We start from the raw sequence: 27,069 nt of genomic DNA, 5'->3' as shown, positions 1-27,069 counted from the left end.
CCATTTGCTAGTAATTGCTTTTTTAGAAGCCAGCATAATTAGATTATGTATCATAGCTCAAAAAGATCATTCACTTAGTTACACCAGTTTGCTCACTCAGTATCTTTCACAAAGCAGTCTGTAGGGAACTGCCAACTCATTACACTCCCAGAAAGTATGTTCCCAGTTACCTCTTTCTTCCCCATCATGCATCCAACAGTTGCTATCTAGCTGAGGAAAAATTCTTTGGAGTCTACTTGGAGTATAAAAAGTACCTCCATAAACACTTCCAAGCAAAGATCCTAAATCTTCTAGATGTTGTTGCATATTTGGAAGATATAAATATATATCCCCCATTGTCTCTTTGTGAATTGCTTATCCAGTCTCTCTTCCCAATCCTTTCTAAGCTCCGCTGATTGACTTTTATAATTATCATGCAATATTTTATATGCTCTACTAATTATTGCTCTTTTAACTGCATGGTGTATTCTAGATTCTATTAAAAACTCTGTCAGTGCTGGCCTTTCATTTAGGACCTCCCTATTTCTTTCTGTATGCCTATATTCTGATATATTTTTCCAGACCTGCTTTCTCCCTTTCATAATAGAATAATCTCTTTAAAAAAACAACAGCTAAGGCTAACCACGTGCCCTGGATAACCCTGGACAATAGCTAATTTAAGGATTTTAATTAGGTCTAGGAATGTGGCTTGAAAATAATAGGAAAAAAGACATCCAGAATTCTACTAAACCGCAACACTATGAAGTCCTCAAGAAATATGCCATAACTGGAAATAATATAGCAACTAGTACAGCAAAATCAATATACAACAAGATTTACAAGCTATTCAACTTGCCAGTCTAAAAAATTCTGGAACACCATAATACCCATTAGCACCTAAAGAATCTTCCCTAAATTTAAACTAGTCTCTACCCTATCTTCTGGCAACACTGAAGCTATAAAAGTTAACTTGTCAAACCATTCACACTATCTAATGCATACTGCATTAGCCACAATACACTCCTGCTTTCACCTACACTTCTTAAAATACTTAATAAGCCTCCATTCTACTTTAAATCATTTTTCTAGAAGATACACATTTTTCTTTTTATTTTGCTTTTGTTTACCAGTTTGTCTGACTGGATTTAGTCAAAAAACTATTTTCAAAGGTGTCTTGAAGAGAAAAGCTCCAACATATTTCATACTTGTATCTGAGAATGAATCAGTATTTGTATATGTATGTTGTATATGTATCTTATGGCTATTTATAAATGTGGAACTTTTCTTCCCCAGGCCTCCGCTGAAAAAGGACATTTTGTCCAGTCGGACTTTCCCCAATACACAAATGTAAAATAAATAAATATTATAAACATTTTTAAACAGACAAGCCCTTCTTGAAGCTATTGATTATACATCTAAATTCCCATTGTCATTGCCTACACTCAGAAATACTTTGGGTCATATTTTAATTTATTCCTAAAAACTGGACTTTTACCTCTTAGATTTTTTTTCTTTATCCCTTTGCCTAAAGTAACACATTCCAAATCTCCACCAGACTGCAGGCATACTGCTATCTTTGGCTAAAATTCTAGAAATAATTCTTTATCACCAACTGCCATTCTATTGCTAACCTCTCAAGTATATATTAACATGGAGATTGGGCTACTGACAGGAGATATCTTTTTAGACTTAGAAAGAGTACTCAAAGCAGTTAATCATGGCCTTTCACTAACCCAGCTCAATAATTGTGGATTTTTCCCTAATGTCCTTAAATAGTTTAAATACTAATTATCAGACAGAACTTTTTGCTCTCCCTGCACCTGCAGCTGACTACTGACTGCCACATGTGACGCTCCTCATTCAGGTCTACCAGGCTCTCCTATCCAGCCTTAGACTTACTCCAACCCATACTCAGGGCTGGTGAGGATATTGAGGCATCCTGGCAGTGTCATACTGCTGCTGGGGGGGGGGGTCTCCTTTAAACCCTGTTCCCAGTGTGTGCCTTGACAATACACTGTAGATGCAGATTGCAATGGCTGGACTGTGCAAAACCTTCACTCACTTCTGCAGCGGGCTGACATCATCTAAAGGATGATGGTATCTTGTTCAGTATCATCCTTTCAAAGGACTTCCCAATGACACTTGTTGAATTTAATGGCCTGTAGTTAGTTGACAAACTACTATTGCCCCCTTATCGGACAAGCACAGCACTTACTTTCTTCCAAGCATCTGGTACATGTTCTGTACATAAACATTGCTGGAATGAATATGTCAATGAAGGAATTAAGACCAGGGATATGTACTTCAGAAAATGCCCCCCTTAGTCCATCAGGTACTACATCTATATCAGATCTAATATTTTTCAACACTGTCATCACTTGTACTCAGTAGAAGCCTACCAAAAGATCAGAGACCTCCCAAATGCAAACCACTTGCACACACACTGCAAAATAAATAGAATCCACTACACATAACAACACACACAAACACCAGAGTCTCAGCAAACAAGCCCATAATATAAAAACAAATGTCCTAATCATAGATGGCTCCATAGTAAGACACACAGATGTCCCCCTCACCAGCCGGATAAGAAGTCACAGTCAGCTGCCTGTCAGGTGCCAGGATCCATCAAATCACACACACTCAAGTCACTCAACAAAAATTACCGTTATGACTCTGTCATAATACATGTTGGGGTGAATGACCTGAGATGTACCTCTCTGGACTACATAAAGAGAGACATGACCGAACTCTCAGATTACATGTCCCAGGCAGGTATGTCCCTGGCCCTAAGCTGCATTCTACTTTCACCCAGGATGATGCTACAATATAGACAAAAAATGACTGACTTCAACAACTGGCTTAGTTTCTGGTGTCAATCCAGGGGGATCCAGTATCTGTCAGCCTTGGAAGACATGGTTGACAAACCACACTGCTTTGTCAGAGATGGTCTTTACTCCTCTAGGCTTTCAGATACTGGCAACGGTGTTTGCCTCCTCCATAGTGCCTTTTTTGGCAAAGTCAAAACAGCAAAATTTCCGATGTAAACAAATCCATTCAAGACAAACTCAGGGTTATGATGCTTAATGCCAGGAGTCTAAACATTAAACTGCACCCCATAAAAGCGCTCCTCACCTTGGAAGATGCTGATGTCTGTGCAGTCACTGAGACTTGGTTCAAGGCTGCAGAGAGCACCTCAGCCATGCAAGGCTATAATGCCTTCCACACATTCAGACTCCAAAATGAGTGTGAAAGAACCAAAGGTGGAGGTGTATCCCTCTTCATTAAAGCCAAATACACCTCGAGACTTTTTAAATAGTATGACTCTCTTGAGCTACTCCAGGTAAAACACCCTACCACATCACTGCTAGCTACAGGAACCCCCTTATTGAACCATGAGAAGCACACTGCCTACCTGCACTTACTAGAGTCACTCACTATACAGCCAAACACTTTGGTCATGGGAGAGTTCAACTATCCTTCCATCAATTGGGTGACATAAATGAGCACCAACATGCTTGCCCTGAGATTCCTGGACTTTGTCAATACAGATTTCCTGGAACAGCTAGTCTGTACCCCCATAAGGAGCTCAAATGTCCTAGACATAGCACTCCCAACATGGGTGGTTACTGCACTACCCCCTGTGTGTTGCCCTCCCTGGTAAGGTCAGACCATATATCTGCCTCGTTTGAAGTAACAATCAGATCTGACATCCCCACAGGAGCAAATAAACTGAAAAATCTCTCCAAAGCAAACTACAGCCTACTAGGTAATAGTATGAAAGTTTCAAACCCCCTGCTAACACAGCCAACAATGGCTCTTATGCAGAGGAATACACAAATGCCCTGTATAACCAACTAAACAACTGTATAGACTTGGCTGTAGATGGCTGAATAAAAAAACAGGTCCTCCCAGAAAAAAACAGCCACCCTGGTGGACCTCAAGGATAAATAGTTTATACAACAAAAGGAAGAAACTGATGTCTACAAACAAGAGGGAACTTACTCAGCAGAAGAAGAATATTCTCCACACCTTGAACAAGCAAATGAAATGTCTTGTAAAGTCCTCTAAAGCTAGTTTCAAAGCTAAATTGGCACCCTTAGCTAAGGATAATCATAAAGCATTCTTTACCTAGATCCAAAATTTAGAAGGGAATGCCCAACTATGTGCCAAACGTATAGTGGACTGCACCTCTCAAACTGAACCTTAGGAAATTGCCAAACTACTAGCTGACAGATTTGGCACAAACTTCATACCCCTGTCCCCACCAGCCAAATACCAAAACATACCATTCATCTACCTAGTATCTCCAAAGATCAGGTTGTATCTGCACTCTCCAAAGCCAAACACATGGCCTCTTTGGGACCAAATAACATCCCAGGCTGCTTACTAAACAAATGAACACAAGACCTAGCAGAATAACCACAAATGGTTTAGATGGATATTTTGCAAAAATTGGGTAATATTGGATGAAAATGGGTCAGTTAGGGATAGGATTGGTAATAAATCAAACATCGCCTTTAAGAAAGGTTTGAACTTAAAAATATTTTGGAGAAATCAGAGGTGGAACAAAGGGTAAGACTACCCCATATGAAACAATGTGGGTTTTATTCCTATTGTAGGTTTATTAATGTGGTGGGTTATTTTGTTATAAGGAGATTTCAATATAAACTGAAAGGAGTAAATGATTGTAATATGAAGGGTGTTGTGTATATCTCTTTATGTCAGGCTTGCCCTTGTTTTTATGTGGGCAAGAATGAGTGTAGAATGAGGGAGCAGATATATGAGCATGAATACAGTATTAAAAAAGCAACCCCCATAATGCCTTGGCAAAAAATGCATTAGGTAATCAAGGGCATTCTTTTAAGTACATGGTGATTGAAGCAGTGAATTATGATAATAGGGGAGGACTGTGGATGCTTTATTCAGAAAAATATTGATTTGGCAATTTGTACTTAATGTCTATAACTGGTCTGGCTTAAATGAATATTGTTCGATTAACAGTATTCTTAAAATTAAAGCTTTAGCCAGGTAAGTATGAAATGAACATTTTAATAACAGTACGATGAATAATAATTTTTTTAGTATGTATTTCAATATTCCTTTTATTTTAAACATGTGCTTTAATTTCAGAATGTTTCTAATTTATTTATAGTATAAATGGATTGCAATGAGCTCCTTTTACTGTGCAGAAAATATATACAGGTATTAACTGGTATTTATTAACACCTGTGAAAAACCCAGCTAGATAGAATTTTGTAGATAATTCTATGTCATTGTAAATATTAATAAAATCCACAAGCTGTTTCACAAATGTAAAGAAAATTGTGTTAATGTTGAACTTCAAAAATTGAACCACAGTGCACTCTGCTGGAAAAAAGTTGATAAAGTAAAGCATTTTATGACTGTTTGATCTCAACACTCGGAGACAGAATGTCTGGACTAAGGAATTCCTTCTGTTGTTTTGAGACCAGAGTTATTCTCCTGTTCGATCCTTGGCTGGGGTGCCTTCTGTGTGGAGTCTGCATGTCCTCCCTGTGGTTGCATGGGTTTCCTCTGGGTGCTCCGGTTTCCTCCCACATCCCAAAGACATGCTGTAGGTGGATTAGACACTCTAAATTGGCCCTAGGTGTGAGTGCATGCATGTGTGTGCCTTCTGTGGAAGGTTGGGCATTGGGCTGGCAACTCAACACCATAAAACTCTACTGCCAGTCATAGGCGGACAGGTCATCCGCTGTGGCGACCCCTAATCGGGAAAAGCTGAAAGAAGAAGAAGTTCTGAGACCAGAGTTAATTGCTAGATTTTACATGTATAATGTATTTTATTGCTGTGGGTTCCTGGCAGATCAAAGATATGTTAAACTCTGAGTTTCTGTTAGCCTGGGAACCAGAGAAGAATGATGTAATCTAAAATGAGTCAGCAGTGATGTATTACCAATTTAAGAGATCTCAGAGAGAAAGAGAGAGCATTTTGGATTTTGTCTGAAGAACATCCACTCACCAGCACTTGCTTGCTCTGTATGTAAGTAGGATCTTAGAATTTAATGTTTCTCTTAGAAATAGATACAAAATAGTAAGTTTAGTCTAGCTGTTTTATATATTTATGTCAGACTATTCTACAATATTATTTTAAGTATTGTCTGTGATCCCTGAACTCTTGACTAGCACTGTGTTGAATTGAGGAGATTTGTCTTGTGTTTTTATTATTTATTATTAAATATTTTTAAACCTTTCAAGTGTGGCTGTTTTGTGTATAGATAATTTAACCTCTAGAGTACATTGCATGTATATCATACTTTACAAAGCTACTCCAATAACCCTTAAAAATTCTGGTCACACTTACTAATTGGATAATAATATTGCCCAGTAAAATTGGACATCCTTTGGGAAGGGCCTTATTGGTAGCTGATAAATAGGAGTTCTGGTAGCAGTGGATTACTACCTTCTAGCCTGGACAGAAGGGGCACAGCTAGTGAACCTGTGCCAGCCTCCCCCAGGCATGTCTGTGTGGTTGTATATAAATCATATCTGAAAGTGTGTGTGTGTGTATTTGTGTCAGCTACTCGGGCAGGGACACGATCCACTGGTCAGACAGAGGGAGTGCTGGGAGGACTTGGCTTGGAACCCTGGCTAAAGACTCCACTCTATAGCTGTGCCAGTGGGGAGTCTTAATGGGGATCTGGAGAGAAAGGGAGAAACCAGCCCCAGGCTGACTGTGATCTCTGTGAGCTCTTAAGGGAAACTGTACTTTACTGTGTGTGTCTATTTGATATCCCTCCCAATGTAGACACTCCTCAGTGGTGCTAGTGGTGAGAATTGAGAGTCCTTGATTATCGAGTCAGTGCATGGACATCACATATTAACTGGTTGGCAGTGGTGGGATATCCACACCACATATTAATTGGTTGGCACTGGTGGGATATTCACACCACATATTAATTGCTTTGCAATTGGCTTCTAGTGGTGTGGATAGTGAATTCCTGTAGCTTGTGTACAGTGGTCACTGAAGGTGTTTTTGTACTCTAAATCAGCTACGCAGTGAATATTCAGAGTTCAGATCACAATTATTTTATTTCTTTTGTTAGCTTAGTTAGTCAGGGAGAGCAGGCAAGCATGTCATCAGAGGAGTATGGCAAGCTGACAAGGAGCCAGTTAGCTGAGATGTGCCAGGCTAAAGGAGTGGTGCATAGAAAGCTGACTAAGGTAGACATGAATGCAGCTTTGGTCACAGCTGCAGCAAAAAACAGCAATCAGGAAGATGATCAGACTGGCCGTGGAGCTGTACAACAATCAGAGAATGGGTACCTCAACCTTTCTGCAGAGGACTTAAGAATCCATCTGGAGCTAAAGAGACTTGAGTTGGAGGCCAGGCATTTGGAAACAGAAGTAGCAGAGAGACTGAGATGTCTACAGGCTGAGGAGAATGAGAAACTGCTATGCCAGGAAGCTCAGGAGAATGAGAGGCAGCACAAAAAGGAGATGTTGACTCTTCGCCAGAGTCATGGAGCTAATGGAGAAGGGAGTAACCGGACCCCAGAAGCACAAAACATCAGTAAATTTCTTCCACAGTTTACAGAGGGGGATAATTTTGATAGTTTCATTCATATGTTTGAGAGGGTATGTAAACAGTATGATGTTGACCAAAGGCTCTGGGTATGGTTCCTGATCCCCTTATTCCATGATAAAGCTGTAGCTGTGTTGTCTAAGCTTTCTGATCGTGATTTTTTTAATTATACTGCTATTAAGAATTGTCTGTTAGAATTTTTTAAGCTAACACCTGAAACTTATAGGAAAAAAATTTTGTGAGCATAGGCGCAAGGCAGATAAAAGTGTGTATGAATATGTTGCTGACCTGAGCACTTATTTTCATAGGTGGGTGAAGGGCTGACAGACATTTTGGTGAGGGAACAAGCCCTTAGCATTTTGCCTGAGGACATGAGGATCTGGTTAACTGATAGACAATGTGCTACTTCAGATGAATTGGGGAAGAAGGGAGACCTATACCTAGCAAGTAGGGCATCACTGCACAGGAAAGGGACACCCAGTGCTGCTCATGGGTCTAAAGAGACCCATGGTGGGCAAACCAGACTGCATCAACAGAATCTGCTAGTAGCAGGGGAAGACACTAGCCCAGGAACATGTCCAGGGCCTCAGGTTAAATATTTTGAATACAACTAGTGGGACCATGTGGCATATAGATGTCCACAGAGGCAAGGTGGGGAACAAAAGGTGAGGGAGCAAGTATGGGGGAAGTTCAAAATGCCAACAGTACAGTCTTGAGACAACAGGGGTACCAAACTACCATCCTGCAGATCTCCTGATAGGGAAGGATTTTGATAAGGCAGTACCATGTGTTTATGCAGTTACATGCATTCTGGCTTAGAGACATGCATCTGGGTCTGGTAGCAGCCAGGACTGGTGAGGTGGTTACTTCAGGGAGGGAGCTACTCTGTAGCAGTGAGACTGAAGGTGAGTCACAGCTACTTGTGGGTACTGATGTTCCCTTGAACAGAGTGACTGCAAAGGTAGAGGTGAGTAGTAGTGCCCAGGCTGACAGCGAGGCATCGCTGCCAGATGATGCCAGACTTCCTGTGGAAGAGGAGCTGGGAGGGTTTACAAAGAGAGAGTTGAGACAGGCTCAGCTCTCAGACCCTATATTGCTAGGCCTGAGGCAGGTAGCTAGTGAGGCACCTGATTATCAAGGGAAGGGGGAATATGTATACTGGGACAAAGGGTTACTGTATAGAAAGTGGACCCCTGAGGGAGGGCTAGAAGGTGAGAGAATACAGTAGTTAGTAGTGCCTAGAGCTTACCATCTGGCGCTTCTAGCCATAGCCCATGATATTCCCTTAGCAGGTCATATGGAAATAGTACAAAGAGACATATTATGCAGAACTTCTATTGGTCTGGAATTTCCAGAGATGTAACAGGGTACAGCAGGACCTGTGAGCAGTGCCAAAAGGTAGGCAAGGCAGTTGATGAGGTGAAAGCTCCTTTGATGCCTTTGCCTGTGATTGAGGAGCCATTTCAGAAAGCAGCTATGGATAGGGTGTGGCTTCTGATTACCCCAAGGTCTACAGGGAAAAAGTATATCCTAGTGGTAATAGATTATGCTACAAGATACCCTGAGGCAGTGGCTTTGTCCTCCATTGAGGTAGAAAAGGTGGCTAATGCTTTGTTACAGATTTTCAGCAGGGTAGGTTTCCCAAAAGAAATACTGAGTGACAGAGGTGCCAATTTCATGTCAGATCTGCTGGCTTGTCTGTGGAAGTACTGTGGGGTAAAACACCTAAAGACCACCCCTTACCATCCCCAGACTAATGGTCTTGTTGAGAGGTTAAACTCTACAATCAAGTCCATGCTACAGTCATTTGCATACCAGTTTAAGAGGGAGTGGGACAAATATTTGCCCCATCTGTTGTTTGATTACAGAGAGATTCCCCAGAAATCCACAGATTTTTAACCCTTTGAGTTGCTGTACGGGCGTAGGGTGAGGGGACTTCTACATTTAATTCATGATGTATGGGAAGGTGAGTGTGAATCTCACAAGGAATCTGTTGTTTCATATGTCCTAAACCTCAGAACAAGGCACAGGAAACTCATGGGCTTGGCCCAGGAGAACCTGGCAGAAGCCCAATGGCAGAAAAAGGTCAGGTATGACAGGAATGCTCGAGCTAGAAAGTATGCTGTAGGACAGCAGGTAATGGTTCTCATTCCTGTCAGACACAACAAGCTGCAAGCAGCCTGGGAGGGACCCTACAAGGTTCTAAGCAAGGTAAATGATGTTAACTACATTGTATAACTGCCAGGCAAGAGCATAAACTGTACCATGTTAACATAATGAAACCTTACCATGATAGGGAGGCCCTTGTGCTGAGTATTTGCAGTGGATTGCTGGAGGACTCTGAGGGAGATTTGGTGACTGATCTTCTCAGTGAGGCTCTGACTGACACCTCAGTGGAAGGGGTAGCAGTGTCCCAGCAGCTATCTCCAACCCAGGTTCAAGAAATCTGAGCAGTGTTACAGGAGTTTGGGGACATGTTCACTGGGAAACCAGGGTCCACCCACCTGGTGCAGCACCAGGTGGATACAGGACCCCAAAGGCCTATTATGCAGGCCCCTTATAGGGTGCTTGACAGAGTCAAACAGACTACGAGTGAGGAGATACATGAGATGTTGGAACTAGGGGTAATACAAGAGTCCAACAGTCCCTGGGCCTCCCCAGTGGAGCTGGTGCCAAAGAAGGATGGCAGCACCAGGTTCTATGTGGACTATGGGAAATTAAATAGTCACACAAAATCAGATGCTTACCTCATGCCTAGGACAGATGAGGCCCTAGACCAGCTGGATGAGGTTAAGTATAGTACAACCATTGATCTTACCAAGGGTTACTGGCAGGTGCCCTTAACTCCCAGTGCTAGAGAGAGGTCAGCCTTTGTGACTTCTTTTGGCTTGTGTGAGTTCATAAAGATGCCCATTGGGATGAAAAATGCCCCAGTGACTTTCCAGAGGCTGGTAGATCATATCCTAGCAGGAGCAGGAGGATTTGCCCTTAGTTAGATGATATTGCCATCTACAGCCATTCCTGGCAAGAGCACCTTCAACATGTCAGGAAGGTGCTAAGCAGACTACAGAGGGCAGGGTTGACCATTAAGCCGAGCAAAAGTCTGGTGTGCATGACAGAGGTCTCCTACCTGGGACACAGAGTGGGGAGTGGTAAGATCAGGCCAGAACCTTCCAAAGTGGAACCCATTCAGGCACGGCCTGCACCTGTAAATGAAAAGCAGGTGAGGGCATTCTTAGGGACAGTAGGGTACTACAAGAAGTTTGTCCCCAATTATAGTACCATAGCTGCTCCCCTCACAGACCTGACAAGGCAAAACAGGCCAGATAAGGTAGTGTGGACCACAGCATGTAAGCAGGCAGTCCAGAAGCTTACAGAAGCTTTGGGGGGACCCCTGTGTTAGCCAGTCCAGATTACAGCAAAGAATTTGTTGTGCAGGTGGATGCTTTGAACCATAGGGTGGGGGCTGTACTTAGCCAAATTTCTTCAGAGGAAGAAGTGCACCCAGTGGTTTATCTCAGTCATAGGCTGTAACCCAGGGAGGAATGCTATGCAGCTGTAGAAAAGGAATGTCTAGCCATAGCGTGGGCACTGCATAAACTTCAGCCTTATCTCTATGGAAGAAAATTCACTGTAGTTACAGATCACAATCCCCTAACATAGTTACACCGAGCCAGCCAGCAAAATGCCAAGTTGTTAAGATGGATTCCAAGGTTTTAAGTTTATATGTCAGTGCAGCACTGCAGTGGGATTAGCAATGCCAATGCAGATGGGCTCTCAAGACAGGGAATGGGGAAAGGTATACTCAGATAGACCTAACCCTCTCAAGCAACATTTTTCAAGGGTCACTTGAAAAACTAGCTTGAGTTCTCAGGTGGGGAAGAAATGTGAAAAACTGAAAGGCTGCCAGCCCAGCAAGATATAATTTTGGATAATATTCTATGTCATTGTAAATATTAATAAATTCCACAGGCTGTTTCACAAATGTAAAGAAAATTGTGTTAAATATTGAACTTCAAAAATGCAACCACAGTGCAGTCTGCTGGAAGAAAGCTGATAAAGTAAAGCATTTTATGACTGATCTCAAAGAGACAGAATGTCTGGACTAAGGATTTCCTTCTACTGTTTTGAGACCAGAGTTAATTGCTAGATTTTACATGTATAATGTCTTTTATTGCTGTGGATTCCTGGCAGCTACAAGATCAAAGATTTGGTAAACTCTGAGTTTCTGTAAGCCTGGGAACTAGGGAATAATGATATAATCTAAAATGAGTCAGCAGTGATGTATTACCAATTTAAGAGATCTGAGAGAGAAAGAGAGAGCATTTTGGATTTTGTCTGAAGAGCATTCACTCACCAGCACTTGCTTGCTCTGTATGTAAGTAGGATCTTCGACTTTAGTGTCTCTCTTAGAAATAGATAGAAAACAGTAAGTTTAGTCTAGCTGTTTTCTATATTTATGTCAGACTATTTTTACTGTATTATTTTAAGCATTTTCCTGTGAACTCTGAACTCTTGACTAGTACTGTGTTGAATTGAGGAGATTTGTCTTGTGTTTTTATTATTTACTATTAAATGTTTTAAACTTTTCAACTATGGCTGTTTTATGTAGAGATAATTTAAGCTCTAGAGTACATTTCATGTATATAGTGATACTGTACAAAGCCAGTCAAATAAGCCTTAAAAGTTCTGGTTACACTTACTAATTGGGTAATAATATTGCACAGTAAAATTGGACACCCTTTGGGAAGGGCCTTATTGGTAGCTGATAAGTAGGGGTTCTGGTGGCAGTCGATTACTACCTTCTAGCCTGGACAGAAGGGGGCATAGCTAGTGAACCTGTGCCAGCCATCCCCAGGAGTGTCTGTGTGGTTGTATATAAATCATATGTCAAAGTGTGTATGTGTGTGTGTCAGCAGCTACTTGGGCAGGGACACGAAGCACTGGTTGGACAGAGGGGGTGCTGGTATGACTTGGCTTGGAACCCTGGCTAAGGACTCCACTCTATAGCTGTGCCAGTGGGGAGTCTTATTGGGGATCTGGGAAGAAACCAGCCCCAGACTGACTGTGATCTGTGTGTGCTCTTAAGGGAAATTGTACTTTACTGTGTGTGTGTTTGATATCCCTTTCAATGTGGACACCCCTCACTAGTGCTAGTGGTGAGGATTGAGGCTCCTTGATTACTGGGTCAGTGCACAGGCGTCACAACACCCGTAACAGTATTTAAGTTTTTAAAAAATATATATGGTAAATTAATTATTTTCTTTTTTGTTTTGTATAGTAGGATGTAATCGAAATTAATTTTAAGAGGAGATTACATTATGATAGGTTTAAGTTTTTTGAGACTGAACTGTTGCTTAGTATTGGCATGTGGGGGAAATGAAGCATAACGTTGAATCATATGATGGAAACAGTGGGTTATTTAAAATTAATTATTGCCTAGTTTTAATTGTCTAAAGAAGCTCATGTAATGAGTTATGAATGAAAGCTTTTACAACAGTTTTAATATTGTATAACAGTTTTTAACATACTGACTTTAAATTACTGAGTAAAGGAACAGCGTACCCTTCTTGGAGCCCTAACATATGGGGTGTTTCAGTGGTTTGAATTGGTTTGCTTATTGTTTTTTCTCCTGGGACTGACAGAATGACAGCTGCAACAGCTGCTTTAGCTTTGTATCAGCAGAAGAATTATTGCTCTGTATTGGATAGTGGCTTCTGATTTTTTAGGTAGTCTGTGAAGGATTCATAGTAACTCATTGAACTGACTTAGTTTACAATAGGAAAGATCACAAAAATAAGGTCGACAATAAAAGTACCCATTTTCAGAGAAAACGTAGAAAACAAGTGACCTGCCCTTTCCACAGCCCCACTTCTCTAAATATATTGCAACCTTAAGTGTATGGAAAAATTTCCTTACACTGAAAAAATACTGCAAAACTTCTTCATTCTCAACAAAATGGTCACTTATATGCAAAACAGAGATACGGCTAAAGATGGTTGATTAATCCTATTACAATAAAAGTCATCTCATTCTAATCCACAAATTGCATTTATTAGCTTTGCATGCATAGGACTAAGTATATAGATAAGTATTTGATTGATATTCTTTTGTCTCTACTCTTTAGGAGAGATGCCACAATGGCAATTTTCAGTAGCAATTTTATTAAAGTACCTCTTCCAATTATTGCATGAGATTTACATGTTGTAGCATACTTCTAATGCGTTGAAACTCTGTCAGCTACTTATGCTGCTGCTTGAGGTCTGACATTTGGGCACTTCCTGCTTGTAGCATGGAAATGAGGTGTGGAGTAAATGTAATGACACGAAATTAAGGAGTAACCCATGAACTCTGCAATGAGCAGATGTTGGAACAACCACTCTGAGAAACAAGTTTGTTCTCACTTTATATCAGTGAATAAGAAGCAGCTGTTCTGTTTAGAAATTAATTAGTTGTATTCTCAGAGCATCCACATACTCTTGGATTTCTCGAGCTGCACCATGCATATCCTGCACAATTCACAATGGAGAAGTACATATAGGCAGGCTATTTTAGGAATTATCTTTCTTGTTTGAGAGTTGACAAGTACAACTCATTCATCTCTTTGGTGACACATATTTGTGTATATTTCTGTCACATTTTAGTTACAAATAGTAAATTCCTGCATAACAGTCAACTATTGTCATTCAGGCTAGTAATGCCCATAGTCATGTAATTATATTTGTTAAATATGTTCCAGCATGTCTCACTGTTTGCTGAAATCAGTTCTATAGTTCATAGAGGTGCAGATGTCCATCTAGCTCTATGGCATACAGGAACGAAGCCCTGACTACATCCCCTATGACCTGAACTTGACTAGGAACTCAAGCACTGGAAGAACCTGGCAGAGGAGTGTGAGAGTGAGTGATGATAAACAGTTATCCCGTTCAGCCAAACTTCTCCTGTGCAAGAGGTGGCTTGTACAGTAATAGTAACAAGAGGGATAGGGGTCCAAGTCAGTGATCATATGATCATATCCCTCACAGGCATATATGTGGGCAAACGCACATATCAGTGGAGGGCATAGAACAACCCTGCAGTGATGTGGGTGCTCACATCAGCAGTAAGCAAATAGTTAGGAACATAACCACAAAACCCATGATGGCTACCTGTAAGAAAGCCTACTGGCAGCAACAGAGGAGATTGATTGACAGATAACAGGGGAGAAAAATTACTCAAAAAGAGTGCTAAGATTTACTCTACTTTTTTCTGTAGAACTCTGAAACTGATATTTTATTCACTATCAAATTGAAACAGTTGAAAAAATTAATTATGAATGCTTATGCTGATCTGTAAATCTGACATTCTGTAGGATGCTAATAAAAACAGCTTTACTTTTCATCTTTTAGGACTCTGGTGTTTACAGAAAAGTATGGTATGCAAGCTCTTGTTCGAGAAAAGTAGCTGAGGATGCCTTAAACAAATCCAGCAAGGTAAGCAGAAACACATCTTCGCCTTCATGTGGTTTATCATTTATATAAATAAGGCAACATGCCTGAAGTACAGCCTAGATGCAAAGAAAATTTAGTTATGAAAAAAAAAAACAGGTTAAAGACCCTGACCAGTTCTTACATAAGCAGATGTACCTAGGTGCTACTACTGGTGAGTGATTTCTGCAAAATATGAATGAATGAATGAATGAATGAATGAATACATAAACAAACAAATGAGGAAACAAGCATGCAAACAAATAAGTAAACAAAAATAAAGCAAGTCAAAGGAAATTAATAAAAAGGTACACAATACTAAAAGGTATTGGAAAAGATATGTTAGTACTTAACTAATCTTCAATTAGAACATCCAAAATAAAATATTTAAATATGTGGTTCTGATATTGTTCTGCTGCAGTTTAACAAAAGCTACTGCAGAAACCTAGTAGAATCATTTCCAGGATGGTAACAACAAAAATATATTCATGTCTGATCTGATGAAGAAAAATGAGATATGCAGGTGTGCATTTAAAATCAGTTAACTGAAAATGTCAACCTAGTGTCAGTGAGTGTGCTTCCATCTGTGATACTACTGGTGACTTGGGTTCAATTAGTGGCCCAGGTGTCATCTATGATACTACTGGTGACATGGGTTCAGTTAGTGGCCCAGGTATCATCTGTGATACTACTGGTGACGTGGGTTCAGTTAGTGGCCCAGGTGTCATGTGTGATACTACTGGTGAAGTGGGTTCAGTTAGTGGCCCAGGTGTCATCTGTGATACTACTGGTGATGTGGATTCAGTTAGTAGCCCAGGTGTCAGACAGGCAACTTGGCAGGATGGGCTTTAGTGATAAAAAGTCTCCTCAGTTATCTTTGAAGAAGAAATAGACCTGCCTTTGCTGGATAATTTCCTAACAGAAAGCAGGGTGATAAGAGTGGGGCTGCAATATTAAGTCTGCAGGCAAACATGCTGATGTGCGTGTCTGCATCTCAGGGTTAAATAGAATTTAAGTGAATATAAGAACATCACCAGACATGTGACAGCCAGAGTTGGGAGCAACTGTGGCCATTATGTACAATAACATAAATAAATACATAATCAACTAGGTGAACCATTTTGTGAAAGATATTAAGTCCCCAGTTTCTATACCTCTGCTTCCGTCAGTGAGTTAATTTCTTTCTCTATGGTAAACCTTGGCCTATGTCACAAAATATGCAAGAAATGTGATTTAGAGACAGCTATACTTGCAGTGAGAAAAACTTCATTATTGGCTCATTAGCATGTCTCTGAGTTACACTGTAGCTAACACCAGTGCAATCAAACTTTGGTAGTAGTTTTCTCCATAGAGGCCCATGTATCATATCACACCCTACCTAAACACATACACAGACACACAGACACACACACATGTGCGCACACACACACTCATATATGCTTTACACACTGCCAGATACCTATATATATATATATATATATATATATATATATATATATATATATATATATATATATATATATATAAATATATATATATATATATATGTATATATGAATATATATTTATATATACATTCACATATACACACACACAAACATATCCACCTATCAACAAAACCCACCCTTCCCCCGAACAGTCAATCACAGTCATAGAAATACTCAGACATTCACCACCTACCCCCCGCGCACGCACGCACGCACACACACACACACACACACACACACACACACACACACACACACACACACACACACACACACACACACACACACACACACACACCTGGACACACATGTTAGTGTGACCACCCAGTCAAACATACACTCACAAGCATGTGGACAGGCAGACACACACACACACACACACACACACACACACACACACACACACACACACACACACACACACACACACACACACACACACACACACACACACACACACACACCTGGACACATGATTCCCTTCCTAACCGCGTTAGTGTGACCACCCAGTCAAACATACACTCACAAGCATGTGGACAGGCAGACACACACACACACACACACACACACACACACACACACACACACACACACATATATATATATATATATATATATATATATATATATGTGTGTGTACACACACCTAAATACAGCTATAGTCATGTCTCTACTGACTTGCGTGTGTACACACATGCACACCAGCATTCTTCACTGAAGTTAAGTCTGCACTGCAGTTATTTCAACAGCAGTGAGTGGGTGACCATTGCCTTTTGACGGTGTTTCCTTTTACCTTCAATAGTGAAGTTTTATATAAATGTGTAGTTCTCTGAATTGCTCGGCAGTGTATATTAAGAGCCACTAGCATTTCCTGGGGAGAGCACATGGCTAACTGACAATGCAGATGATTAAATTTCTGAGCTATTAATGACCTGCCTCCTGCAGCCAATGGCACAGGGTTTGATTCCTTCCATCTCCATTTTCCTACTTTATAAGCAAGTCAAGCATAAAACAGCTATCACTTTTATACCAAACAAAAGTGCCAAATTGCACAAAGCACTTGATCAGGCAGTGATCCAAGGTCGCCCCCGAATAGGGACATGTCCATTGAGCTTACCCGGTTGACAAAGTTATAAAATAAGATTATCTTTAGCTACTCCCTGGATTGTTGCATTATTTTGCAGCTCTAACAGTGAGATTGCCCTCTGTGCTAAGGCTCCCACAAGCAGGACACCTAAATGGTAGGGCTGTTTAAGAATAAGAAAGGTTTAATGTGAGGGCAAAATGCCGGTGTTATGCTTCCCCCACATACTATGTTCTGAATTCAGCCATATTTTTTGTTTAACCTTTATTTGTTCTTCTGAGTTTCAATTTAAATGCACTTTATGTATTTTTGGCACTCCACTATCATACGAAAAGCTTGAAGTTTTAAAACTCTGTTGTTTGAATCTTGAGTATATTGATGTTTATTTCTTTCCATTGCCAAGACAACCTTTCACAATGTGACTTTGACCTTTTTTAAATTATATATTTCTCTTACTTAATTCAAATAGTGTACTTTCGCTGACAAAAAGATAGTCATCATCGCTGATTCAACAATACAGTTCAATGAGGGGTGGCTTCCTGTTTCTGCTAGAAACAGAAGTTTCACAATAGTTCCTTTAACAGTAAATACCATGCCTTACTACACTAACATAACCACACGTGCTAAGCATATTTTATATTATGGCTCTTTATTGTACTTTGAGTCCTTGATATCATTTATTGCCTCATACACAGACTGTAAAATTAGCAGTTACTTCAACTAACCAAAGTCATCTACTATTTTACTGGCTGTCTGTTATAATAAGCATTATAAATGCCACCCCATCCCATTACATACAGTTAGCCATACTTAAAAAAAATTAAATAGTCTATGTACATTATTCTTTCCTCTTCAGGTTTCATATTACATTAGTGTAGAATATAAAAAGCTTTGTGCCCTACCTTTTAGATGCTCTGTTGTACCCTAAATTTTAGCCTCTCTGTTTATGATTCATATCCGCAAAATCCCATCTCACATTTTCTGTCACATTCTAACACAGGACCAAATCTTATTTATATACCCTCCATCTTAAATCACTAATTTGATATAGTCCCATCTGGATATTCCAAACCGAAATGAAAACAAAACCTATTTAGTGCCATTAAGTGTGTGTGTCTGTCTCTCTCTCTCTATATATATATATATATACATATATTATATATGTTGTTAATATAGAAATAAATATACCTAAATAACTATATATAAAAATAATATCAAATATTACAGAATAAAAACTGCAAAATCAGCATATACTCATAACAAATGAATGTACAAAAGTATAAGCAATAGGAAAACATAACCACCACTGTGGAAGATGAAAGACTGGATGGTTAAAGAAAGGGATGAGGGAGGAGACCTTCTTGGGTTTAATAATCAAAAGAATGGAGAATGGTGAAGGGAAATGGCCCAGGTAAAGAAATGTACAGACTAAGGTGAAGGAAAGGAAGGTGATGCATTCAGTGATAGGTAAACATCCCACCACAGATGATAAAATAATGTAATATCTCTATATGCTGGTGAGTAATCTAAGTCTGCAGACTTTCTGTAGAAGTGACTGACACCTGTCTTGAATGATGAAGGAGATGATGGCAGTGATGGAGAACTATATTCTATTATGGAATTCTTTTTAAAATAGTTTTATTATATCTTAAGACAATAAGTAAATAAATCCATATATTGCATATCAAAAACATTAAACAAATTTCTCATGAGAGGCAATATATTCATAAAAATATTCATAATCCTCATTTTCAAATCATTAAGCATTTTGGAAGTATAGTTTCATCATATTTTCAAAGCAAAACCTTTTCAAATGCTATTCTTTCATTAGTAAGTCTATGTCTCTTTTATTGGCAAAACATGATTTATAAAACACTTGCGTATGTTTGATGTTAACTAATTGGAAATATAACTAAATCCAGTTGACACATTACAGTTTTACTATTGTTAATTCACACACTCTTTGCAATCAACCGGCATGCATGTAGTGCTGGACAACCGATCCAGCAGTGAAGAATGTTGCTACTTTGAGCTCTTCTTTATTGTGGAGAAACCAGTACTGGCACAAACTTTGAAGTTCTGTCTTCACATCAGAAAAGCATATATAGAAAGGGGGACCCAGCACAGTGGCATTATGGACTCCAGTAGTGAGTAATGTATTAGATGAAAAAGTACCAACAATGTTCACCCTGTCATTGTTCAATCAGAGAGGCCATTCATCAAGTAATATAGACATTAATAATTAAACTGGTAAGTTTATTAATAACACCTGGAGGGGCAATCATACTGAACCCCTTAGCATTAGTCAAGATAAATGTTGTGGTCAGAATGACATCCATCAGTGGAATCAGTCACATCCTCAAAACGTCAAGCTAGTTAAGCAGGCAGGACCTACCATTCAAAACAGATACTAATTACAACAGTTTGTAAGTTACAAGTTTTGTTACTGACACGAAGACTGCCCTTTGATTTTACAGATAATACTAGCAATGTTAAGGGGATGATAGTTTCCAGGGTCAGCTACAACACCGCCATAATGTAAAGGCACTACTAGTACTGTTCTCTAGAGCTCAGGTACATGCCCTGCAGGGAGGCTTTCATTAAAAAGCTTAGAGAGGCACTCAGTAGTAATGCACTCTATGCTAACAGCAAGCTAGCCTACAATGTAGTCCAGAATCATGGAGTTGATTGTAGTTTTGGTAACAGCTTCCAGGATCTGGTCCATAGGGATAATGAGATGAGCAGTGTTAATAGATTCAAGGAAGGGGACACTGGGGGGGATTTGCAATGGCTTTGGTATCAAATAGGTAATGCTGCTCACTTCAAGTCTGGTGCAGTACTGGTCATTTCTTTTAATACTTCTAACAAAACTGAAAAAAAAACTTAGTGATTATGCTTCAAAAAGTTAGATGACTTAATTCTTTCTTACTCTTCTTAATAATGGGCTTAAAATTGCTGCAGACCTGCTTATACTCCTCCTCCTTCTGTCAGGTGGCAGGAAACTTTTTATAGAAACTGTATATGTTTTCCTCCTAATATAAAATGTGCATATCTTAGCTTTCCTCCATCAAGGTTTTCCTTTGACTGTCCCACCATACTTAGGTCTAATATGTACTGACTTATCTATAGATCATTTGAAATGGATGAAAAAAAGGGGTTAAATTGAGGGGTTTGGAGATAGGGTCAACACGGGACAAAGCAGGTTTGAAATTCTTAAGGCCCTTGCATAGGGATACAAAGATGATTCTGGAGCAGTCCCTGAGTAAAGTTAAATTTCTGGGCATGTTGGTACTAATTTTGAAAAAAAGTTAAGACTCTGGTGCCCAGATATGATCAAGTTGGGGATAACATTAGTCAGTGTGAAGGAAAAGGAGGCATTTGCACTGCGGATAAGTATATTTCCCTTGTGAGAAGTTGAACAGTTTCATCTAGGGAGTTGCTATTAACTGAACATTTAATCTAGGGAGCTGGTTATAATAAAATATATCAAATGTTTTACTAGTTGTATGAGATTTCTGAAGTGATGGCTGGATAACTGAAGTGACACAGAATTAGACTATTGGGATAAACAGATATGGCATCCAACTTGTCAATGTACCTACTGTGGTCATCAAATAACACTGAATGTGATTTATAGCTGGCAATAATGTGGCAACTGATTTTATCAAATGTGACCAAAATGTCAAGGGACTTGAATTCAAAATAAGTATTTGGCATGAGTTAATATCAGAGCTGATAAGAACAGATCACTCTTGCCTTCTTTTCATGGACCACTATATTTAGTTTTCTAGCATCTATCTTTTGAACTGTTGGTAATGGGCGATCCCATGTGATGTACACTTCATCATTTTCTATGATACTCTGTGTTTCATGTTTCCAGTGTTTTTCAGCCACTTCAATACCATAATGTTTGCACAGTCCCCAGTGCAACAGTCTTGCCACATTATTATGCCTTTCAGTATACAGTCCTTCTTCCATTAGTATGCCACAACCAGCAACGAAGTGTGCGACTGTTTCCAATTCTATTTTACAAAACCTCCATTGCTCTGTTTCTCCCACATGTTCAATGGACTTTGTAAACCAACGTGTACGTATCCCACTATCTTGGGCTGCAGGTATTAACCTTTCGTCTCTTGGCTTGAATTCACCTCTACTTAACCATTCCTGTGTTTGATCCAGATCAACATGAGGTTCTTCGAGAAGTTTTCTATACTTGCAACTATATTTATGCATTTTCCATATTTCTTGCCTTCTCATTTGATCCTTCAACTTATATTCTTTCTTTCTTTTGTTTTGTTTTTTTGGCACATTCAGTTGCTGTCTGTTTTTTGCCCACTTCTGGTTTGGTTTCCATTCTTGCTTGACACCAATATGCTTCTGCTAGACTAAGCAGGAAAGTCATCTTAGATTTATTCTCTTCTTGTTTCAAAACTTTTTCCTACGTTTGGGTCTTGTGAGGTAGGCAGATATGTGTGCAGTCCCACGATGCAAATCTATACATGTAATCTGTTTCAAGGAGGCCCAAACCTCTTTCAGGACCCGGAATATATAATCTTGGTATGCACTGATTTTATAAATTATCTGGTGAGCATGAAGCATCCTTCTTGTTTTACTGTCTAATCTATCCAACACATTTTGGGGCCAATCAGTCACTCCAAAACTGTAAGTTAGGACATGAAGAGCAAATTGTTTTATAGCTTAAATTTTGTTCCTAGATGTGAACACTGTTTTCATGATTAATTTAAGTCTCCTAAAATATTCCTTACTAAGTTTTATTTGCATTTGTTCAAGTTTTATTGTTGATCCTTCATAATTTCCCAGATATTTCCAAATATTCCCAACTATTTATACACTACCTCTTGCTCAAGTTCTTTTATAGCACATTCTTGCCCAAACTGATATTTTCTTGATGCTGCAGTTTTTCTGCTTTGAAGGTTGCTTTTGCACATTTATCACGACCAAATGACATTCCTATATCATCTAAAAAAGTTCTGACAAGTTGCAATTGTGCTTTCAGTTCCTCATCTCATGAGCTATACAGTTTTAAATCATTTGACAAAGAGAAGATGAGAAGTCTTTACACACTGTTGTTTTCCAGGAGCCAAATTATAACCATGGCCTAAGCTGTTAAGTACACATTTTAATGGGTTAGGGGCAAGACAGAATAGCAGCAGTGACAGAGAGTCACCCTGGAATATCAGCCATTGAATTTTTATCCCTGGAATTCATCTTTATCATGCCTTAACTGCAAAGTGGTCTGCCACTGTTTCATGGTCACTGTAATGTAGTTGATCAGTGTAGGGTGTGTCTTATACATTTTTAAGCACTCTTTTACATACATGCATACATACAAATATTTCAAGCACGGGCATTAATGCCCTTCTACCTTGCTAATATATCAAAACAATTGTTCCCATAATAAGTGTCCAGGCTGTTCTTAAAAATATCTAAACTAGTACTTACTTTGATGTCATTAGGTAGTCTGTTCCATGCATTGGCTACTCTGTCAGAAAATGAATTAGTACACTTCTCATTCCTATAGAATCTTTTTCATTTCTCCAAGTCTTTTGGGTTTCTAATACCATGACGGGAATGGACCCGATTCGTAAGTCAAAGTACGATTAAAGTTCATGAAATTAGTATTTTTCACTGTTTGATGTTAGCCAAAAGTGCTCTTCGCAGCACCCGCAATGTGCCCAGTAATGACTCCTTCTGCAATTCGTACAGTGTTACATGAATTGGTAACATATCTAAATACAATTGTAAATTATTTTTTATAAGACTAGTTGCTCCTACTATTGGAACTGTCTGGGTATCTTTCTTCCACATGGCTCTCGTTTCGCCTGCAGATCGAGGTATTTTATGACTTTGTGTCTCTCTGTACTCAAGACACTGTAGTCACTAGGTGTGTCAATTTCAATGATCAATGCTACTTTTGTCTTCTTTTCTTGGACCACTATATCCGGTTTTCTAGCATCTGTCTTTTGGACTGTTGGTATTGGGTGATCCCATGTGATGTAAACTTCATCATTTTCTATGATTCTCTGTGGCTCATGTTTCCAGTGGTTTTCAAATACCATAATGTTTGCACAATCTCCAGTGTAACAATCTCACCACATTATTATGCCTTTCAGTATACAGTCCCTCTGTCATTAGAGTCACAACCAGCGATAAGGTGTGTGACTGTTTCCAATGCAGTTCCACAAAACCTACATATGTCTGTTTCTCCCACATGTTCAATGGACTTAGTAGCCCACTATCTTGGGCTGCCAATATTAACCTTTCATTTCTTGATGTAAATTCACCTCTCCTTAACCATTCCTGCGTTCATTCTTGATCAACATGAGGCTCTACCAGAAGATTTCTATACTTGCAACTATATTTATGTTTTTTTCACATTTCTTGCCTTCTCATCTGTTCCTTCACCTTATATTCTTTCTTTTGTTTTTTAGCACATTCAGTTGCTGCCTGGTTTTTATCCACCTCTGCTTTGATTTCTATTCCTGCTTCTACATAGGTTGTCTGATGATTCTCTAGTACTTTCTGATAACCCCAAACATTCCCAGAGGTAGCGGTACAAGTTCAAATATTTTAGTCTTTCATAATAACTTAAATTTTCACATCCATGCCCTTGGTATATTTCCCCTGTACTCTTTCCAGTTTACTCATGCTTGTTTTCTTATAGGATTTCCATATTGTTATTCCATACTCAAGTTTGGGTCTGATGTAACTAACAAACAATGGCTTCGTTATTTTTTATTTCCTAGACTTTATAAATCTTTTTTATACAATATATAGTTCTATACCTATCATTAACCAATTGGTTAACATGATTAGAAAAACTCAAAGCTAGATCTACCCACATACCCAGGTCCTTAAATGAGTCTACAGTTACAATCGCTGTGTGCTGTATTAAATATTCACCTTTCGATTTATGTTTCCCAGATCCCATATGCTTTGTTTTTGATGTATTTATCAGCATATTATTATCCTGTGCCCAAATGGTCAAGTTATTTTGCAGACATGCCTTATCTGTAACATATGTAATCAGTTTACCCAATTTTAGGTCGTCTGCATATACACTGTAGAACACCTCATTTGAAAAAGTTAGGTATGAAAAATACAATCTAAACAAGTAAGGACCTAGGACAGAGCCCTGTGGGAACACCCTGACTGTAACCAAGGATTTCACCTGTCTAGATGCTGTATGATACTTGCCATGTCCTATTTGTAAGCCATGCAGCTATCCGTCTTATCAAGAGTACATCAATACCTAGTTGTACTATTTATTGATCAGTGTTTTGTGTATGACCCTGTCAAATGCTGAAGTTAAATCTATATAAATTATATCACAGCACATTTTTTCATTCATAGCTGTTATTATATTGTCAAATAATGTCATGTTACACGTGGTAATAGATCTGTTTTCAACATATGCATGCTGATATATGGTTTCAAGTCATAACCTATTCAGTTCTGACAATAACTTATCCAATATTACCTTCTCCATTATTTTTCCACAACATGAAAGTAAACTTAAGGGTCTATATGACTCTGGGTTTGTCCTACTCCCCTTTGCATTAAAAACAGGTTTAATAAGTGCATGTCTCCAATCTTGAGGAATCTCCCCATATTTATATGACCTAGTGAATAATAGATATAATGGTACTCTAAGTTCTTGCTGAAGTGTTCTCAGGCCATTGTTACTAATTCTGTCTCCTCTCTGTGCTTTGTTTGGATCCAGTTTACACAGTTCTTTTTCAATATAATCTAATTTAATTACAGTATCTGGAGTTACCTGGATGTCACTTGGACAACTCATCACCCCTTTTGTGGTGCCAAACTGTTTTGCATAAGATTTTGTAAATATATCTATAATCTGTTGTGTCTGGAATACATTTTAGAATCTGTACACAGGTTTATCAGTTTATGTGTCTTTACTCCTTCCACATATTATGTATCTTTACTCCTTCCACATATTATGTATCTATAAAAAAGTTTCCTATTATGCTCAATATCTTTATATAAACTTTCTTCAAATTTTTCTTGATCTTGTCTCACAATATGATTAGTCTGTTTATCCAGCTTGTTTATTTCAGTTTTTAAAGTTGTACTCTGACCTCTCTTCCATTTCTTATATTTTTTGTCTCTTACCTTAATCAGATATCTTGTTCTTATAGAAATATATCCCCCTGATGTTGTATGCCTAGATCCCGGTGTTAAACATTTATTTGATTTTTTTGTACTTTTATCCACAAATGTGGGATACAATCAAATGCTTTTTTGTAGTCAATCTATGCTATACTTAAGATTCTTCCCCTTTTTACAGTACTCCACGATAACTTTATTTAACAATAAATTATCCTTTGTTCCATATGACTTTCTTTTATTGTCCTTTTGCTCTATTGCCATAATTGAGTTTTCTTCTAAATGACTATAAACTGTTTCAGCCTCAATTTCAGTGTATAGTTTATATGTCATCAGAAGGCAAGTTATTGGTCTATAATTTTTAGGGTAGCTTGCAGGTTCACCCTTAAGTAGGAGCATTGTTTTTCCTGTTGTTAGCCAGGTTGGTGTCTGTTCGGGGAGTGCATATAAATATTTTTTTACTCATGGCTAAATCTTCATGCAAAGATTTTAATACTTTTAACCATAAGTTAAGTACTGCATCTGGGACTGGGGGTTTCCAGAGACTTTCCTTAACTTTGTTTCAATCTATCTGGCTGTTACTTCATCTCATTTCATATCCTGCACCTTTAAAATTCTTATTCTTTCTTTTACTTCTTCTATCCATTTAGCATCTTTGTTATGTTCCACAGGATCTTCATAAATACTTCTTCAAAATGTATCTATTTCTTCTTTTTTAGTGGTCTTTCAATTCCTTTTAACTTGTTTCCAATTCTCTATAAAACTTTTTTGGGCTATTAATAAATTGCTTATTTTATTCTCTTCCTTTATATTTATCTGCATATCTTCTAATGTTTTCTGGCTGTGCTAAGATTTTTAGTTTATTTGCGATCTGTTCTAATACTGCACATCTATCTTTCTAAGTATTTTTGTTGATCTGTTCCCTCTTCTATACTCCTCCAACAGTGACACTTCTTCTCTTAATTGCTTTATAGTTTTCTGTATTTGATACTTCCATGATGGTATTCAATTTTCCCCTTCCTTTCCCTCACTACCCTGTGTTCTTGTGGCAGAACTTTATCAGTTATCAATTTAGTTGCACAGTAATATATCCTGTTTACTTCTATTATATTGCATGGATCTCTATGGACAGTCTTAATTAATGTTCATTTGTTTTATCAAACTTCTAACTTTGGGGGGTTTATTGACCTTCTGCAGTCTATATCTTTCATTGATCGTTATCTGTCTAGCTAGCTCTACCAAATCAAGCAACTCTTCTCTCAGCTCATTTTCTTCTAAACTGTGGACACATTTTTTTTCCATTTCCTACGGGCATTGTATAGAAAGTTCTATAGCATCTTC

General features: G+C 38.7%; 1 protein-coding gene across 8 annotated transcripts in view; it reads left to right on the top strand.

Annotated features, from left to right (window-relative positions):
* The window catches only part of BLNK (B cell linker), a 964,832-nt gene that overhangs the window by 879,410 nt on the left and 58,353 nt on the right, over nt 1-27,069 (top strand). For all 8 annotated transcript variants that reach the window (XM_044056709.1, XM_044056708.1, XM_044056707.1 and 5 more), the window contains one exon: nt 14,932-15,015. In XM_044056709.1, coding sequence (XP_043912644.1) covers nt 14,932-15,015 — 84 coding nt within the window. The remainder of the gene's footprint in view (nt 1-14,931; nt 15,016-27,069) is intronic.

The sequence above is a fragment of the Protopterus annectens genome, chromosome 14.part0 (genome assembly GCF_019279795.1).
Source record: "Protopterus annectens isolate FY-2018-M chromosome 14.part0, PAN1.0, whole genome shotgun sequence".
Lineage (NCBI taxonomy): Eukaryota > Metazoa > Chordata > Ceratodontiformes > Protopteridae > Protopterus > Protopterus annectens.
The sequence above is the reverse complement of the archived record's forward strand: the minus strand, read 5'-3'. Positions and strand labels throughout refer to the sequence as shown.